Raw genomic sequence first — 20,900 nt, forward strand, 5'->3', positions numbered from 1 at the left:
TATGATGGTGGATAATTATTTGACTTTTAAAAGGATATGAAACTTTTCACATGTTTTTTGATCATTTCTTGAAAGACATGCTCATATATTTGACATTCCATTTTATTAAAAGGTTTGAGTTTTTTAAAAACCCTGGGCTTTCACATTATTCATGTTATCTAATCCTATGTAATATATTTCTCCTTCAAATAGTTAACATTCACTTTCCATACAGTAATAAAAATGTGGGAAAGAAACTAGACCACAATTAAGCAATGAGGCACGACAAGGTGTGCCTTTTCAGGCTATTAGCATATGCCTCAAATGCACCAGGAGGAAGAAGCTAGAATTTTTCCACTCAGGTGGGCATCACCACGAGCACCTCTATCATACCACAGTACAAAGTGACATATAGAAAGTATGCAGAAGGGGGGAAACCACACGCAGCTTTCATCCAGTGGGTTTCTGTCAGGCAAAAAAGCTGTTCCCAGTCATGCATGGTTGCAGTCAAGTTAAACACTAGGAAAATAAAGGTATCCAGTCAAAGTGTCCAAAGTTGTCCTCTCAAGACACTGGCTGAAAACCAGAAGATAATATGAAGCATGGTTTATAAATGTAGAAATAATGACCAATGTTCTTATGTTAACATAAAAAAATTTCTGTCTGACATGGAATGATCACCACATTTAGATACAAGTAAAAAGAAGTCTTTTTATTGGGAAGTAAAAACTAGCAAATTTTTAAATGCTTCACCCTGTCAGAGCTCACATGGTCTTGTCAGCGTGTGACCCCACTTTGTACAACATACCGAGTTTTTCATAGATAAAAGCCAGATGACCATCTAGTCTGATCTTCCACCAACTAACAGGGAAAGGACATCACACAGCCATTATTGCAACAAGCCCTAACACTGGAGTTGACCAAGAAGCTACCTTCAGAAAATATTTTAGAAAAGGAATTTTGTGATACAATCTTTTTTAAAAAAGTAGAAGCAACAAATAAGCAATTTACTTGTAATTACAGGAAAATAATCAGGGGCATGTGGGTGGAGAACTGGAATGAAGGAAGAGGAAAGAAGATGCTGGGAGATGCATTTGCTGACATGTCATGGCAGAAAGGTGACAAACTGTATGAACAAGTCTGAGCCTCAAGGCAGGCAAAGTAACTATCTCCAAGATGGTTTGGGTTTTGTTGGGGTGCAGCTTTAGGGCTTTTGTTGCTGTTGGGGTTTTTTTGGTTTGGTTGGTTGTTGTTTTTTTACAGAAAGTCAAAACAAACAATCTATTCCACTGACAGAACAGTGTTAAAACAGCCAGGTAATGACAGATCATTAATTAAAACATTTCTTCCCCTCCTTCACAATGACTGATATTTCTAAATAAGTGCCATTAAGAATGAAAGCTGAGGGTTGTTTTGATACTTTGAAAGAAGCTAAGGCAAAATAATAATGAAGGGAGCCTCTTAGCAAGGACACAAGCACGGCCATTCAAAAAAAAAAAAATACACAAACTACTGCTGTCTCATACTGAAGGGTCACAACAGTTTCCCAAAACTGCCTTTTAAAAGGCCAACAATAAATAATAAACAAACATAAACTTCCAAAGGAAGCTCCAGTTTTATAACAACCATGCCTTCCTTGCTAGCTAACTTAAAAGACTTTGTGAAAGCTCTTGACCTAACCTCTGGCACTTCCATTAAGACAGTATTTGTCACCCTGACAGCAAGGGGAACGGTTTCCAGCCACTCAACTTATATTAATAATGATGTCCCTCTTGTTTTTACCCCAAGAGACTGAGGACTGCCGATTCACGAACTGCTGAGTTTTGAACAGGCACTGCTAGGTCAGAGAGAAAACCACAGAAAAAAAAAACCAAAAAAACTGATCCAGGCAGAGCTTTAACCTGTTCTGGGCCAAAAATTCAAGGAGCTTAATAAATTAGGTGTTTGGTATATTTTTCCACAGCCAAAGAGTCAACTCAAGGTAAAAGGTTTGCATAAATGATACAGCACTGGTATTGCTGTTTGTAAAGAGGTATCATGAAGAACGCATACTGCTTTCTAGAATTGAACTCTTGCTGGCTGTTGAAACGACACCAGCTGGTAGACAGAGAAGGAGAAAGATCTCCATGCTCCATTATGAATTAGTACTTTCATATAGGTGACTCCTCAGCATACCAGATTATATTTTATAACCAACACAGACATCAGGTGAAACAACTCCTTTCAGCAGCACTAGCTCAAAGTGCTAATGAAGCAGAAGACAGGGGTTTAAATACCCCTGTTCCAAATGAAGGGATGATTTCTCTCCACTCCTCCTCATCCCAACACACTTTTTTCATGCAGGTGACTAACAGCTGCAGTACAGAGGAGAGACTGTTGTTCCATTTCAATCAGAAACTAAAACTTTGGGGGAGAACATTAACACTAGATTCTAAAAACATTTTCATTTCCTTTTGATGAATTTTTTAAAAGGGAGGGAGAAAATTATATATTTTGTGCATTTCCAAATCTTTCTGCAGGGAACATTTACCCTCAAATCAGGCCAAATGACTACATGTTTGTGTACAACCACAGCTCTAGAGGAATGCAGTTTTGCTGCTTCTAGTATTAAAAGACACTACAGAGAGGGTGAAATAAAAACCACATTGTCTTTCATAGTGCCTCCCTTCTCAATTTCTCCTTCATGCACCAACATACCTACCATAAAGAACCAATAAATTCAAATATTTGGTTCCCACAGACAACTAGTTATTTGCAATAATTTTAAATCTCGTTTAACAAATCAATTTTCAAAGTTTTGTAGTGCAAATTCTCACCTTTTTAAACAAAGCATGCAAATAATTCTCCAAGTATATGTCAGAAACAAATGCAACTTTTTTAAAACTAATTTCAAGTAAGTGATATGACATCGTCCCATGATACAAACTTCAGTGACTTAACTAGAAGTCAGACACCTTGATCTTTCTAGCAGAACTAGTGATATTTCTTTCTGTTAATTTTACTTTCTTTGACTTGGAGTAAACAGAAATGGTTGCAAAACAGAAGACAAGAAAACATCACAAACTAATACCATAACCTTTTCAACATTATGATCTGCATACAATTCTGCACTAGTGCAGTTGTTTTTTTCAAGTCGACTATTAACAAAAAGCAGCACCAGAAAAAAGTAGACCAAAAAAAGCATATCCTTTTGACAAAAATGCTAATTTTCACAGTAAAGGCGGCAATGATGAATTTTACAAATTATGACCAAAGTAATCTTAGACAAGCTGATTTTATGCAAAAACTGTTTATCAACATGGATGTGATTCACATATCAATCCAAATTGCCTGATTACATAATATTAAACACACGCATTTCCTCCTTTAGATGTTCTCCAAATGATACTTACCAAACTTACATACTCTCTTGACTCTGATATTCATTAGCATTAATTTAAAATGGAATCAAGCTTTTTATAAGTTTTCAGTAAAAGAGAGATGACTGTACCATAGTCATATAGTCACTTTCATTTCCAGTCTCCCCACACTATGTGGTCAGGAGAAATATGGTCAGATAATAAAATTTAAAGTACTTTGAATGCTCAGTTTTAGCTCCTAAAACTTCACTCCCTTCTACTCTGCAATTCCTACATGACAATTGGCCTGGAAGAATAAAGCTGCTTCAACTCTCATGCTATCTTTCTGATTTGAAACAAACACCCCAAATTCTGCCTCTGAATTTTCTGCAGCAATTTCCACTTTTGCTGCTTGTTTTACTAACTCAAAAATGCTACTGCACATACATCCTCAGCTATTTCTTTCCCTAAGAGCCTGTTAATCCATAGAGACAGTAATGATGAGAGATGGGAGAGTTCAATATACTGTCTCAAAAGCTGTCTGTCACCAAGTACCACACCAAGCAAGAGCACTAGATGGGGTTGCTGACCAAAAAAGTAGGTGCAAGAAAAAATTCTACCTACTGTTAGCTATCATATGAAGAAGTGTAGAAAGCAGAATACTCAAATCTATTTATCTTTAAAAAGATTTTAGATCATTATTTTGGGGCTGCAAAGAGAATATGAAGAGATACATTTAATGGCCTACTTACTGCTACCTTTAAATAAACTTTTTTTTGGAAGAACTGGCTACTCGAGTCCCTTAAGACCAAGGGAGATTAATTAAATGGTCAGTAGCAAAAGCTAATGGGAACACTAAGAAAGCACTGAGACCAGCTACAGCTCACATAATTTATAAACATTTGACAGCTAATAGCTTCATTTTTTTGTATTATGTAGATTTCAAGACATTTTCCTCTTAGCCATTGAAAAAAAAATACAGGGACAAATCACTGGCCTTCTAGAGGATACTCTTTTCTGAAAGCTTAATAGCGTATTTTTCTTTCCTCTTGGTTACTGTTACCTACCCTCCCTCTCCTTAATGTTTCAAAGATAACCAACAGCAGGCCTATTACTTGTTAACTGGTTCTCAGTCTATGCTGGCTGGCCATGTCAACCCCTACTGGCTTCACTGGTTTTTTCAAACAAGCTGTGTCAGACAGACCACACTGTAAGTGTTGTAATACTCAGATTTCCAGTTATTCCCCTACCCGATTTCTCTCAGTCACTTAAAAGCAGGATCTCATTTACTTCTTTTCAACTTTCTGATAATCACACCTTTATACTTACTCCTTTTTTATTTACTCAGAGACAAGGAGATTTTCCTTTTCATTTTTTAACTGACATCAACTCTGTCAGTTTGGCAGGAGGTGGAGTGGGTGGGATTAGAATATACTGGTATGGATGCACACACCTATCCATCCCTCAAAACAATCATCAGTATCAAAGGCTCTTTTCTTAAGCTCATACTAACAGGTCTCTGTCACAGTGAACTTTGTTACTCTGCCCTGCTTGTACCAAAATAGTACAAGCTAATTCAAATTTATGTATTAAACTGAGCATGCTACTCACTGGAAGCACTAACACACAATAAGAGTGAAGGCCTACACATTTATCAAGTTACGTTGCAAATCTGGGAACAGCTGATAATACCCAAACTTACACTGAGATTTCAGATCAAGCTAGCAGAAATCAAAATGAGCATGTCAAATAACAATGAGAGAACCAAGCACCAGCCACAAAATAAAAGAAAGTTACACTAAGGCAACATAAGTGGCTTCCAAGATTATTTAAATTCCACAGAATCTAAACTCCTCTTGCCAGGTACACAATATCTGATCCAAAGACTCACTGCTGCTGAGATCTGTCATCCCCTTCCACTCATGCAAAAACCCACCTTCAGGGCCGAGGTGGCTTCCCAAGTGGCTCATTAACAGGGAGAATTTGCTCAGGATTTTGAGAACCATCAGAATCAAATTTGGAGCACAGACCAGCAGCACCACTGTACTGCTTCACAGAAGAAGAGACCACTTCTAGGAGCATGGTGGCTCACCATAAAGCAGCTTTGCTTTGAAATTAAACAAGACTGAATCCAGAATTCAGCACCTGTTGTGAACAGACGTCCTGGCAAGATTTTCTTGTAAACAGCTAGCGCAGTAACAAGGGAATCCCAGATGACTGTTCTGCCCCTTTTCATACTGCAAAGACACAATTAAAAGGGAACAAAGGGGTATACAAACATTTGCCGGATTTTAGAAAAATATTTACAATGGTTGTGCTAGAAATAATCAAGCCAGAGAAGGATATTTATCCTAGAAATAACTAAGATGAAAAAGTGATAACAATAAGAAAGAAAAAAAAAAAACAAAACACCCAAACCAAACCTAAACCATTCAACATCCATTAAGGTAAAATACAGTAAATAAATTCAGCCAATTGGTTATTTCCATACGAGTGGATTTCTTTAAATAGTAATGAAATCATTGCTAAAAAATCCATTGTTATTAAAATAAAAAAGTTGTCTCAGCCTACCAAAATTAGATTTGTAAGTTGCCGGTCATTCCCGTAATTAAATCTGTGTCACAAATTTGCAAGAAAAATGGACACTATGACTAATGCATTTACTTGCTGCACTAGTGCTGTCAGGCTGTGTAAATCATTATGCCTGCTAAAGCAGAGTAGATAAGAATTCCATACATTTTCATTATCCAGCTAGGCCTTGCATACATGTGACAGGCTAACGTACATATTCCATGCTAGCTTTAGCTTTCATTTGGAATACAATGTAAATAGAAACACTAGCCTTGATTTGATTAGCCAAGTGGCTGCTCCAAAAATTAACTGAGTTTTGAACAATATGAATGAGCTCTGCCCCCTTCAAAAGACAGATAAACCAACAAACCCATACATACTTAATTTGGACAAAGGAGACTGATTAAGTGGTGGGCACCTGGAATAGGCTCCTTCCTTCAGACTGACTTCTGTAGCCTAGACACATGCCTTCTTTCATCCCATAGGTTCCAACAGAGGAAGCAAAGCTAATCAAAGACCGAATCTGAAGAAGTCTCAACCAACACTTTCATTTTTTGGCTGTCCCTTGCTCTGTTTCCTCAGGAGTGCCATCGTCGCAGCAGCAGAACCCTCTGAATCCTTACTTTTCCCCATGATTTCCTGCCACCTCAGACCTTCAGATCTTGGTTACAGTTCTTTGTTTAAGGTGAAGCTGATGGCTGTTCCTTTCACACTTACTGTTCATAACCCCAAGGCACCAAAGAATCAGACAAAATTGACTCACATCACAAGCTGCGTACTCTCATGGGTTTCTGCTTGAGACAGTGGGCTTGGAAAGGAGATTAATGAGAGGTGGGAAGAGATTAGACAAGACTGTTCCTAGTCTAGCAGTGCACAGTATTTTGTGAGGACAACCTCTTCTACACTTCAGACTCTCCTTCTTTCAAGTACATGGTATTATATTGTCACTCCGAATTGAGTTTAGCTCTCAACTGAGCACAGTCTGTTTCAGTGCAAGAGCAGCCTCAATAACAGGCTATGCCTTGCTGAACTTAAAAGTCAAGGACGCTGAGCCACCCAGGCAAACACCATGGAACAGCCATCAGCACAGCATGTTTTGCAGTATCCTGCCTATTGCTCTGTGCTTTGGACATTAACAACCACTATCTTCCCGTTGCAGCAAAACTTTTCGAAGTAGAACAGAAATGCTTAGGAAGCAACAGTAATGCATACAATGTTAAGAATCTCAGCAGGCCCATACTTAACATCCCAGACAATTTCTTTAGCCATTAGGTGCAAAAGTACTCTCTCCTACAAGTGGAAGCAACTACTTCAGTGCTTTGTATCCCAGCAGATCTTAGCACGCATTTGCATGCTTTACATTAGCAACCCTGCTGATAACCAACTACCCCATATTAGTAAAACGCTATCAGATTTTTATTAACACCTCATTAAAAGGAAAAACTGAAATAATTTATTACATTCTACAATTATTGTAAACCAAACTGTTTAAACGAGGGGAGGAGATAATGACATTAACTACCCAACTCAAAGAGATCCTCTGTGGTATGATTCTAAATATTCTCTTGGCTGAAATTTATGTAAATTGAATTCATCTATCGTTAGTTATTACTAATCTAGCTACATAAAAACACTTTTCTGTAACAATTAGTTCTGTAAAACACTGCATTTTAATTAGACCTGGGATATTATTAAACTAAGTGTAAATATATATAGTATCTTTCCATAGATTGTTTTGCCTGTGTATTTATATGGGCTTTGGTAGAGTTTAAAAAATAATTACTTTGCAGTTGGTTGGTAATTTTTGTAAATCTCCTTACCAGAAAACACCTCCAAAGGCTTCATCTAAGTGTATTTCTGCTCATCAAGACATATTTGGCATTTCTACATTTTGCATACCACAGTGTTCCGTTTCAACTGAGTAACCTCATCTCAGTATCATTCTAACATTATGCTAAGTCTTTTCCCACAAACATTTTGTTCCACACTTACTTAACTTCTCAAGGACCATTTCCTAGTCTTACCAAAAAAAAAATAGATTTTAAAAAAAAGATTTAAAAGCATAGCACATCTTTCAGCCCCTTCAAATCAGCTTGCTTCACAGTATCATATGCAGGCACTGGCCCACAGGGCATAGTCTGAGAACAGACAACAACATACTGTCCTCCTGGCTTTGTCAAGGCTACATTAACAGCCCACGTGCTACACATTTTAAGACAGGGAACATAAGAAAACTGCAGCCCTGCCAGTGGTCAGATCCTTTCACATTATTTCCAGGACATGTACACGGTTATGGTCACAAAGATATAGTTATATATCTAAGCCTATCCACAGACAGCACATCATCAGACACTAATAAGAAAAATGCAAATGAGATTTAGAATCATCATGCATTAAAGATACAGGAAATAGGATCTCCACCTACAGCCAAGTCTGTAAGTTGGGCACCAATATAAACCAATATAAACTCAGATTTCCAAAACCACCACCTTCCATTATCTTCTCAGAAAAAGGCCAATTATTTTCATGTTTTACAGAACAGTTTTGATTTCAAACAAGTATGTGTGCGTGTATATAATTACTACTTCGCTAGTTGTTCATGGAAAACTTGCAAGTAAGTGACCACATGCTAGTGACATTCAGAAGCCACTCAATAAAGGCCACATAGACCTACCTACAGCACTGGCTACTTACTGCAGTCCCTGCCCTGTTATCACCCCATTGCATTTTCAGTCATAAGGTTCATCCTATCAACTTCATAACTGGAAATGTTTGTAAGAGCAAAGCTTTCAGTAAATGTATCTGTGATTTATTTTCTGTCATCCATACATATTCCCTACAAAATCATGATTTCAAACCAGGATACCACAACAAGCATCTCATTGTGTGCATGTATTTGTGACTTCATAATGGCCACTTTCTTTATAATTTTGTTTTTCAAAACAAATCAATTATTAGAAAAGAAATCAGCTGGTACTTTGGTTTGATTCTAGCTGATCTGCAATATTTTTAGAAGTCTTTCCTAAGAATTTTTTAGCAAGAATATTTACTGCAATGCTGCTCCAAGATTAAAAAAAAAAAAAAAAAAAAAAAGTGAAGTGAATAAAAAAAAAGTTAAATGAGGTAATTATATGTACATTGAACTTTCCAGGGATCAGTTCATGGAACTAAGATCAAAACCAAAAGTGGGAGTATTACATGAACACACAAACTAGCTCAGCTTCTTTAACTGAGATTTCTTCAAAGAGCTACAAACAGGTTCTAGAAATTGAAATATGTTTATGTTGCCTTACTAGGAGCCAGAATTGTCAAAAGATATTCTCCTAATGACAGCTGAACTGAGGCCTTTGGGTATTCAAGGAAACCTCCTGAACAGAAAGCCAGGGAAGGCAGAGAAACCGGAGCTCATGCCAAGCAACAAGAGAAAATGCCACACACACACACAGACTTAACAGTTGCTCTAACACTGGGATTCCACAGTTTGTGGCAGAAAGTACCTTCTTCCCGTTGGAAAAGGAGAGGATAGATGACTGAAAGGAAAAAGTATTTTGGGAACTGATATTTTAAAAATGTGAAGTCATCTATACCCAAAAAACTTACATCCACCCTCCTAACTTTAAGCTAAACCCTCAAAAAAAGTAGCAGCAGAATGCATAACTCCAAAATGCCACGCAATTTTCTCCTGGCAGTACAGCTTTACATACTTAAAACTCCCAAACTCTAACTATTCATAAAACAAACATGCATCAAGTGACTTATTTTGCACTTGCAGTTTTGATTTTAATTTTCTAATCTGAATTTGTCATTCATTCATTTTATACAACATAGTCCTCCTTCTGGGGACACAGGATTGGAATCACGAGTGAATACTTCTAAACAACTACAAATTTTAGTAAAAACCAACAAATGAAATTATGAGCTGCCTAAATAAATAAAACAGTCGCAGTATCTTGCCTACACATAAAATAATTTTTATTTAATATTCATTAATGTCTCTCTAAACAACATATCAACAAAAGAAATCTAATCTTCCTTTCTTCATAAATATATTTAGTGATTTTTACAGTGTCCTTTCTGAATCTTTGGATACCATCAGGCCCACAAATACTGTTCAGCTTTTTACAGAAATGGTTATATTTCCAGCTGGACTGATTGTTTTCCCGTATCTAGCTATTTTAGTGTGTTCCTCAGAGACAGAGTGGCTTCACTGACAGCAAAATATGCTAAACAAATGACAAGTCACTGAGTAAATTAGCATCTACTCTCTGATCAGCTGGGTCATGTTTTCTTTTCAAAATCCATGGCCTCTTGATAGAAAATAATGAGTATTTGATGGGCCTTATTAGAAAAATCAATATATTGATGCCCATGTCTGAAACATCTGCATAATAATAGCTTCTGTTAACCCATTAAGGAGAAAATTAAGATGTGTTTACACATTATTAATTTACCATGAGCAGAAACAATTTACTCACTACTTTTCTCAAGAGTTTAACAAAAAGAAATTGTAGTAGCTGCATTTAACGGCACGGTGACACAAACTGAAAGATGATTCAAATTCTTGCCAGCTATATGGCATAATTCCACCAACACTAATGTGAACAATACAAACACACCAATGACACTATTAAAATAAAAGCACTTGCTATTAATAATGCATTACTTACCAAAAAACTTCCAAAAGCAGAATTAAATATAGCAGCTGCCTGAAGAGAGAAAAAGATAAATATCACCAATGGTAAAACAGCTATAGTACAAGAATAAAATGTTATTCCCCCGCCCAACAAGCTATTCAGTTCTCCAAATACACACATACACAGAGACATTAGACAGTTGGCCACTGCTTAAAAAATTGCCAGTGGCCTGTAACTTATGAAGACTGATAGGTTCTAGTTTATGCATTTATAAGTAGTGTGCTGAAATGTACAAAAGCAGGAGAAGAAAACCCTTGCCAGTAGACCTAAGAGGTATATCCACAAGAACTAAGAATATTACACAGAAGCTTCATCTCACTGCTTTTGCCCTGATTTGCCAGAAACATTTTTACATATTGACCTATTAATTGAAATAAATATAATCTGACTTAAGTAAAACACTGCATTTTCATAGACTTAATTTTTAATGGACTATTAATCAGGCAGGCAAACTAACTTAGTTGTTCATCATAATAAAGTATTGACAAATTCATAAGTTTCTGTAGTTTGACCAACAAATTTAAAATAGGAAAAAAGAAAACCAAAAAAAACAAAACCACACAACCACCCCACACTTCTGAGGGCAGTGTCTAATCATCACTTTTTACTCCACACTCATTTAAAATAAGAAAACAAACAAGTCTGATAATGACTTCAGACATCTTTGTGCTTACCTAAATATCCAGGAAATACAAGGTAGCAGTATTATTTCTTAATATTAACTCATTAAATTCCAAGAAATTAAAACTTGAGTCTTGAATAGCTTTCCCCAATTACCAAGAAAGAACGGAAACTCTTGTATGGTAGCCAGTCTGATGATGAAAAGCCACACAGCAAAGGTAAGAGGAAAGGGAGAAGGGAAATCTACCATTTACATGAAAATTTAGAGCACAGTCAAATTAATCACTCTGGACACTTCCAGCTAAAGATTAATAACAAGTGGATCCTAGCGAGTTTAGTAAGTTTGAATAAAGTCCAAAATCAGGGTAGGAGCTGTAGCTGAACCTGCCTTCTGCTCCATAAGAGGATGCAATGAAAATGAATGGGTAATGAGATCCTTGGCTCTAGAGAGCTTAGCTTTCTTATTCAAGTTCATAATTAATTCAAAGCTTTGATAATTTCATTAGATTCCTCCTCTGCTAGCCCTATCAATAAAAGATGGCACTGGACTGCAGCTCCTCAGTGGCCCAAATACAAAAACAAATGTGGACTGGGAAACCTTCACTGACTTGCTTACTAACAGGGACAATGGCATATGGCACTCCATGTTGCGGAGGGAGCATCTGAATAGATACAGCTAAATAAAACATTATAGTTGACAGTTGTAAACTACAGTAACATATTTTAACACCTCTTCCTCATCAGCATTCCTTTTTTGAACATAAAAAGAGGCACAAGTCCAAACAGTTCCTCTTGCCAGAGATCACAGCTGAAAGCAAGAGTGAGTACTACTTAAAATAATTTTTCAACAAGTGTGAATTAAATCAGGATTTTCTACTGTGCAGCTGATACTTCCATGTGGCCAGAGAGCACCAGATTACACCCATGCACACAAACCTACTGCAAAGGATCAGTTTCAATACAGATCACCTTGCAGGTATTTTTTGTTCATATATCCCTCTTCAAGTTCCTGTCACGATTATATTAAAAAAACCACCAGGTTTATCAAGTCTCTTTGGTATTTGTTGGACACATGCCACTCTTACACAGACTGATTGTATTTGACCTCTTCAATCCGGAAAAGATGCAGAAAGGTCCCTTTTATTACATCTGCCTCTGAATCCATGAAGGAGGATCTAGATTTCCATTTTTAAGCACACTTAAAGATCTCTTCCTTGCAAAACAGTCTTTGCTATATAAATCAGTGTAAATCAACTGTTAAAATCTGAAAGACAGAAGCATCTGGGCTTCACTTCCACACCAGAAGGCTGGGAGGAAACTTGATGGTCCCCTCCTCCCAATGCAAATTGTGTGTGCAGAGCGACAGCTACATTTCTGTCTGCCACAAAGAACTGTGTCGCTCACCCTCTTCAGGAAAGCTGGTGGAGCCAACGTAAAATGGATAGAGAGCATAAGTAGTAGCCCTTCGCTTTCTAACATGCTAAACTTAGCTCCCTGTCTCAAAAATATCCAGTCCTACCAGAAGCTGGGTTCAGGCCAGGCTCTGCTTGCACTGCAGGTGAGCCTGCCAGACCACATCCACTGATGCAAGAGAAATAACTTTAGTGCTAGACAGCCCTCAGCCATTCTCCTGGTCACCTCAACGATGTACAAAAAACAAAGCAGTAGCTCAAAGGAGTAGCTGGCAAGAACCGGTACACTTAGTATGACACTGCATCTAGTTTTAGCCACATGAGCAGCTACCAATTCTGATTTGAGGATCATCTACAGACACAAGAATGTATTTTTTACTTAAAATACACCGCAATTCCACTTCCAGGAGAAATTCTGTACCTGGAAAGGTGTTAAGGAGAGACACTAGATAGTTCTGTGGTGGCAATACTGGATGGTGATGTTTTGGCTATCAACAAACTTTCTTCCTTCCCAATCCAGTTGGAAGATTTCCGATTTGTTTGTTTTGGGGGTTTGTTTGTTTGTTTGTTCCGGGTTGTTTGGGTTTTTTTAATATTCTCAAGCACATAACAGGTACTAAGACAACAGTCTTAGACAATTTTTATGCTTCAGGTATTCAGCCAGTCATGTGCAAAAATCATAATTCACAACTGGTCCAAGGGTACAGTAGTTTGCAATTTTTAATTCCCTTTCTCCAAAGTGTCAGAAATTGTCCATAGCAGATGACTAAGCACACATTACAGGCAAAAGAGGAAAAAGAAGGGAAAATGAAACAAAAAGGGAAAACCGCAAGTTAAGGTATAATCATTCAGATTATTTGCCTCACTGAGGGAGGACTTACACATGTCAATTAGTCTATTTGCAGTTTTCATTATAAAAATTTCTCCTGCAGAATAAATTCAGAAGAAATTTTTCTCATACCCACAAACCTGGGGCTTGTATTTGCAATTCTGGTTCAGCTTAAACAAACTGGTAGTGAACTGAATTGCTCCAATTCGTAATTAAACATACCTAGTAGCACGACCCTGTAGAATTTAAACACTTTGTGCTTCCAACTCCCTTCTATCAAGAGAGATAATATTGCCTACATACCTCACAGGGCATTGTCAAAATTAATTCATTGCTTAAAAAGCACTCTGAGATCCTTAGAGGGATGATACAAATAAACATTAGTGCTGACACATGATACAGCTAGGCTCTTCGTTTTCTATTTGAAACATTTATTAGTCACTATTATTGTATAACTTTTTTTTAGTGTTTGCTCCTTTTGTGCTTCAACAGATATCAGACTATATGCAGTCAGCTTAAACGAAACAATAAAACATGAAAACATTTAGATGTCCTTATAATACTCCAAGTTCAGATTCGCATGTGTTTGCAAACCGTTCATTGCACTTACCGTTAATATGAGGGGAGAGTTCACTATAAAATCAATGGCAAGATCCTTTCAAAAGGTAAATGCATAGCCATGTCTTGAAATGCAAGGTCAGACCACATTCAAAAGCAGCAGCAGTAAGAACCAGACCAATCATTCAAGTTTACATCAACTCAGAGACATGACTGAAAGTCACTATCGGCACTCTTAACAGGGCTAGTACAGGAGAGCATGTACATCTCCAGTTTAAAACAGTACACACTAGCTCCACTAAACAACAAATCTGCTTGATGTTAAGCAGGTACAATTTCAGTCAACTCTGTATGGCACTGGACTTGAGGGAACTCTCTTGCTGGTCGGCATTTCCAGGGAGGATCGGCTGGCCTGGAGCACTTTCAAGGGAGCAGTAACTCAGTCCACCTCTGCAGGAAACCCATCTGGCAGTACACTGGGCAGAAGCCTTCCTCTTCCCATACCTCAAACCTAGTGCAAAGCTTCAGCCCTTCATCTCTCACCTTATCCTGGAACACATGTACAGAAAACACTGCTACAATTTCTAACAGTGACGGCAACAAAAACCAAGACGGATCCCATTGTAACAAAGGCTAGTGAAAGAATAAAAAGGCAAAGCCACAACCAAGGGGCTGAGCACTTCCCCACAGGTGGGTACCCAACTGCAGCAGCAAGTACACAGAGCATTCCAGTCCGTGTACCTGAGCAGCAAATCTAACAAGCATGCTAAGGTTTTGATAGCAGTAAACAGAATAAATTCTGAACTCTATTCCACTTCCTTGTATTTTGGTATCAAACTAAACTATCTTGGAATTTATTAGACTAGATAACTTTTGATAGTAATGTAGCAAGACCACATTAAAGAAGAGGAAAAGATACACTGGCAACATTTGGAACACCTGGGTCAAAACCCAACATTCTATCATTATCGGCAGTATTTGAATGAAACTGTTATGCACAACTCAACTGGAACTACAATTTCTTTTACTGCAGAGTCACAGGGAAACAACAGTGCCTTATAGCTTTGTATGTGGATCACATAAAAAAGTAAAAGGCTTTTTCACCAATATGTATGTATCTTTTTAACACTAAAACATTTGATTATTGAGTGTCATTTGGCAGCCTTTAGGAAGGTAACCTTCCTAACTGTACTTAACCCGATGCTTACCCAGAGGCACCCTATAGCTGAGAGAGCATATGCTATGTGCACTAGGACCCGCCTGGCCCCAAGTTGTCCCTGCTCTGAGGGATGGACATTCCAGGGCCAAGGCCACAGATGCAGTGTAATGAAACTGAATCACCTTAAAATGTCTCAGAAGGAAGTGGCCTGGCTGTCATACAAAGCTGCTCCAAGTATGTCCACAATTACCTGCAGTTAAAACCTCATCATCTTCAGATGTGCACTAGTGGGGGATATACAGCTCGAGCACCAGGCATAAGATTAAATATCCTATTTAACACACATGGCACAATGAAGAAGAGAGAAAACCCCAGAACAGTAGAAAGGAACTGGAGAAAGACAATGACTCTAGCAGGATTATGCAGTAGAGGCAGAGAACACAATGTAGTACTGTAAGATTTTACATTGTCCATGTTATTAATGCAAAATTGATAGACCTGTGTCTCCTATTTGACAGGAAGAAGAAAAAAAATATTAAAAAAAAATGGAAGAAAGTGATGGAAATGGTTTGACCCAAGACGGCAGAAAAGGAAATTTTATCTAGCCAAAGAGATCATTGTAGTTCAAGAAGGTGGAGGAAGATGGTAGGACATCAGAAGTAGCTTGAATGCACTGGCAGAGTCCCTTTAAACTCCTTCAATCTTCTATTTAAAAATAAAATCTCATGTGAGTGTTACCACAGCTCATGTCTTAACTGCTGTTTCCATTAATAAGATGTTACAGCTCTGTAGAAAGCTATTTGCCACAGCACTGTTACTGCAAACAGAATATAAATATACCTAATAAGGTTTAATCTGTGTTGCTGTTCATAACTATTCATATCTGAGTTCAGACAGGAAAAATATATATATTCAAGTTCCTGGTTTTGAGCACTAAATTGAATCAGGTGTCCTCTTATCTTAGGAAAATTAAGTTGCTTTTGTGCAAGAGTGTTTTAATGAGAACAGAGCCTGCCGACATTGATAAATGGGAATGACACCAGAGAGAGCATGTAAGCAGGACAATATGTGCATGTTACAGTCTTACAGGCTATTTTTCACTGACTATCCTGAATGACTTCGCTGTTTCTTAAGGGGCCTATTAATCTCAAATTTAGTTATTACACAACGTTTATTTGAACATACATTCTGTGGATGATGACAGTTAATAAAGGAAATCTTTTACAAGCTGTATTTTTACATATTGTTCCAACTGCAGCTCCTAGTCAATCTACTGTATTGATGAAATAACCTAGTTATGATGCAGCTTTAAAAAAGGCACATATATTCAGATTCTTTTCTAAGCATATGGGGACTCTTAAATAACTGTTAAAATGCATATAAAAATCCTGCTACAGCATGGCAAAATAAAAGAGGTAGTGTTAACTGCTCAACAAAGTCTCTAGCTGCACAGTTGCCCCCTCAAAGGCAACGCACATGCCTTTTTAACACTACAGCATCATCTTTGAGAAACAAACAGGGTCTAGACTTGACTCTTGGAGATGTATAAACACTCCATATTGAATTCAGCAGAAGCAGTAGTATGCATCTTACACATTAATTTGGCCCCACGTATTGTATACGTGATAGGCCACCTCAACAGTGTTATTTCATTAAAAAAAACAAACAAAACCACAAACACACACATGCCCCCCCAAAAAAAAAAAAAAAAAAAAAAAAAAAAAAAAAAACACCACAAAACCAGACTTTGGCAACAACTACATTTTGAGTCCAAAGAAATCTTAATAAAAATCTGAACTCTTATTCAAGAAGTCTTTTAAAAAAAGACACCAATCTCCAATTTTTTAGTGGAGTGGAACTGTACACATAACCTTATCTTCTTAGAAAAACAAAACCAAAATCACCCAAAAACCCATACGACACACAAAAAAACCTGTATGCCTGCAAACCAAGGAAACGCCAGAACACAACAGGAAAACCCACCAAGATACGGTGGGGATTATGTTTTTTATCCACGGCCACATTCCCTGTGGTCCAACACAATTTGTTGACTGTGCAAAGGATATGGCCTAATCCCCAACCTGCCTCTAGAGCTGTGCTGAAAATACGAAAACATTTCTTTATTTCAACTATGTTCAATAACCATCAGTTTTATGGAAATAATGCTGAAAAGGCACCAGAAAATGAAAACAGAATAACTAATATGCTTTTTGTTCACATTTCAGTGGGGGAATGTCATCCGGAGAATGATCTCCTCTAAAATACCTCATTGAGCCATGGATCCAAAGCTGCATACACTCCAGATTTGTTCCGGGCTGGCAGAGGTTGCCATCACCTGAGTACAAGTTTGTGCTGCCTCAGTCAGGCTCAGCGTTCTGCCACAAGCAGAGCACAGAAACAAGCTGGGGGCTCTGCTGGCAGAGAGTTATTACCTCCTACCTCTTACTAGCCAAGTTCCTTCTGTTGAAAATGACTCTTTCACTCCCACATTTTTGCAGTTTCTCATAACCATCACCGCCTGTTGGTAATAATATTTATAAATAAAAAAACATCCATCAAGAGGATGTCAAAAGGCAGGCTTTTTAGACACTTTAGTGTATGTGGTGCTCTCCATTGAAGGATTTCTGTTTGACCAATAGTTTCAGCAATACTGAAACAGAGAAAGAAAACTATCCTGCTTCCTTTCACCAGAAACAGTAACTTCTCTACTGTGACAGGCATGACTTAAGGCAGTTCTGGAGCATCAGCACTGTATTTCTCATTCAGGGGCCGTAGATGAAGACATCAAAATATATACATCAAAGGCTTTTTTTCCAGAGAGTAAAACCAGAACATAAACATTTGTTAACAATGCAAATAGCGAAGGTTAAGCATTCAGACCTCAAAAACGTTTATGTGTCGGTCTGGAAATTTCCACTGATACTAAGATGTAACAGGAAGTTATATAAGTAACAGGAAATTCATGTTGAGCAGAGGTTGGAAAGCAGCACTGCCCTGCGTGGCTGGATCTTTTTACTTGAGATTACTTGTATAACTGAGCAGAATGAAAACAAAAACCTTTGTCATCAGTATCAGAAAGATCACAGGAAGGAAGCCAGGAGGGAAGAAACTCTTTCAGGAGCTGGAATGTCCATCTCCACACTGAAAGAACCAAGACTTGGTCTCCTCAGGTACAGAAGAGATTAGATAACTTATGAGACATAGCGCACAGTATCTGACTAGCCCAGGCTATCAGCTGTACAGTAGTCACTTTGTTCGTAGTTTCTTTGCTTTATCATAAATGCCACAGATCCACCCATACCCTTTTCTTCCTTCTAACAACCATGGTCTGTTTCCTTTTGACAACGAGAAGGGCTGTCAGCAGAGATAGCCACCAATACTCTCGCCTCATCCTTGTGCAAGACAATCCTTGACCAGCTATGCCCCAAGCCCTGAAGTTATAACTTAATCTTCCTGTCCTCCCATCAGCTGCAGCACAAAACACAAAAATCATGCACCTAAGACACAGGGCCTTCTAAGTGTCAGTTCCTACGTCATGCACCCCAATGGGCAGTAACCTGAACATCCACAGTGGAATTCTGAATACCAACATGAATAAACAGAGGCAGTTTCTAATTTTCTCTCCTCTACTGTAAATGCAAATATTAAGATTACTGGCCAGTGCCAGTGTAAACATTCAAGTAAGCAGTGATTTAAAGCTGACAGACTCGTAGGAACACATGCTTTCTCATACTGAGTACACATGTGCATAACTATGCACAGACTCCGTGCTCTAGCACCTGACCCACTCCTTCACAAACTCCATATGGCTCTGCCATGCCAGAAAGCTCTGGATTCCCAGGAAGGCATACAGCCAAACTTTTTGTATGTATTTTTCCCCAAATGGAAATCCCATTTCCATAGTTCTCCTAATCATGGGGAAACAAGGTAACTTCCCCCTTCTACCTAAGTACTGTAAAGTAGAAGCCTTAGCAGCTGTACATTTGACCTGTGAAACAGACCATGCTACACAATTAGAAAGCAAAAAGGAGAGAAACTGAGTCACTGACACTTTGGTATGAAAACTATCCACAAACCTTATGCACATTGTGCATTTGTTAGTAACTCAAGGCTTATTACCTTAGCAATGAAGCTGCTAGCTCTCCCACCAGAACAAACGGAACGCTGAACAATGATTTAATAAAGGAGGCTCAGCTGAACAGCGGTATACAAGTAACTCTGCCAACTTGATCCTCTCTTATGGTCAAGCACTTCATAACTGTAAGTGACTTTCTCTCTTAAAAAAAAAAAATTACTGTAGAAGGTATCCTCAAAAGGATACAGAGCAATAACAACCACCCAAACATACTTTTATTTAAGTTCACATTTTCTAAGATCTTAAGCTGTGATAAAAACACTTAAAGGTCTTGTCCCCTGATTCTCCTGGAGACACACCATCCATAACATGATTAGAGGTCTAGTTAAACAATGCATCCTACAACTCCAAAGAGTATTACTTTCCTGCTGAAGTGAAATGAAAGCACAAGGCCACTTTTTAAAAGGTGCCCTTTGCATCAACTGTAAGGCTGTGCCTGCACCAGTATTTTTCTATAAATATCCCGCTGTCATATTGCTTTCTGGGCAGTTAGTAGCAGAACCAGACATTTTAACTGCTGTGCCATCCAAACCAGCTCAGAATGGCATTGTTATTCAAGTCCTTGTCACTACTACCACCGGGAACAGCTTCACTATAAGTTGTGCAATGCCAGGTGATGGGAAATAAAACACTAGCAGCAAGGAAGGCCACAGCATGAGGAGGCTGGCTGAAGTACCAGCTTTATAAAATAAAAAGTAGTGTGGCCCACTGCACAGATCCATGAAGCCCAATCTCTGGAGCTCATGTCAGACTGTGTCACAGGTTGCTGTTAAAAAATAAGGAGTTTTTCATCTCATCAACAAAATGTCTGTCCATATCTCAAAGAAGGTACAATTACTAGGTGTGGGTTTTTGTTTGTTTGTTTTAATGAAGCCTGAAGGTTAAGCTTTACTGTAAGCCAGTATTGCATGGTACTAGAAATTCCCTTTTTATGAGCCCAGCCAAAGCTTTGCACCCTGCAATACTGTGGCAGAGGTAGAAAAGGAAGGGAAAGAAAAGCTGCATACTGTAAGGAGAACAGCGCTATAGCCACTGCCTGAAGGTAAAAAAGGAACAGTCTTGACGCATTCTTTTAAATGCTGCTTAGATACTCGTCATCTAAATTAGCAATTCATACACTAAAAGTTACACGTACACAGAGTGAGAAGGTGCATAAATGTGCATCTTTACATATTACATATCCCCAAAATTTGTCCAAGGAGTTAAGTAGTGGATCAGTAACAACTGAAGCTCCAAGCTTTTTTTTCCTCTGAAAACAAATTTTGAAGCATGCCCAAAGTTCTAACCAGTTAGTTGCCCCATTTTCCTTGAAGGCTGCTACACCTTCTAATCCAAAGGGGGTGGGGTAGGGAGGCTTATCTTCATTAAAGTCCAAGGATTAATACTCAAATGCTGATCAAGTCTAGGTCAGGGACTTGCTTTCACAACTACCTGGCTATCAGCAGGAGTACACCATGATCCACAGAAATGCTGAAACTGATCTTTGGAATTTTGATTTTTTTTATATATTTATAAACATATACATATATTACATAAATGTATACATAAAATACATAGCAACTCAACTAAGTTAAAGGTATTTTTATTACATCCTTGAAGTAATT

General features: G+C 38.1%; 1 protein-coding gene across 18 annotated transcripts in view; it reads right to left on the bottom strand.

Annotated features, from left to right (window-relative positions):
* Positions 1-20,900, bottom strand: part of SLC10A7 (solute carrier family 10 member 7) — a 155,013-nt gene that overhangs the window by 91,166 nt on the left and 42,947 nt on the right. For 11 of the 18 annotated variants that reach the window (XR_013925739.1, XR_013925741.1, XR_013925742.1 and 8 more), the window contains one exon: positions 10,556-10,594. The exons of 2 other annotated variants lie outside the window; for them this stretch is intronic. Coding sequence is in view for 9 of the 16 variants with exons in the window: in XM_080373752.1 (XP_080229878.1) it covers positions 10,556-10,594 (39 nt within the window). In the remaining 7 variants the exon portion in view is untranslated. Of the gene's footprint in view, positions 1-5,458; positions 5,555-10,555; positions 10,595-14,526; positions 14,552-20,900 lie in introns of those variants that run through there. 5 more of the 18 variants (XR_013925740.1, XM_080373754.1, XM_080373746.1 and 2 more) reach the window with 4 other exon arrangements.

This window comes from Falco punctatus (genome assembly GCF_963210335.1).
Source record: "Falco punctatus genome assembly, chromosome: 1".
Classification (NCBI taxonomy): domain Eukaryota; kingdom Metazoa; phylum Chordata; class Aves; order Falconiformes; family Falconidae; genus Falco; species Falco punctatus.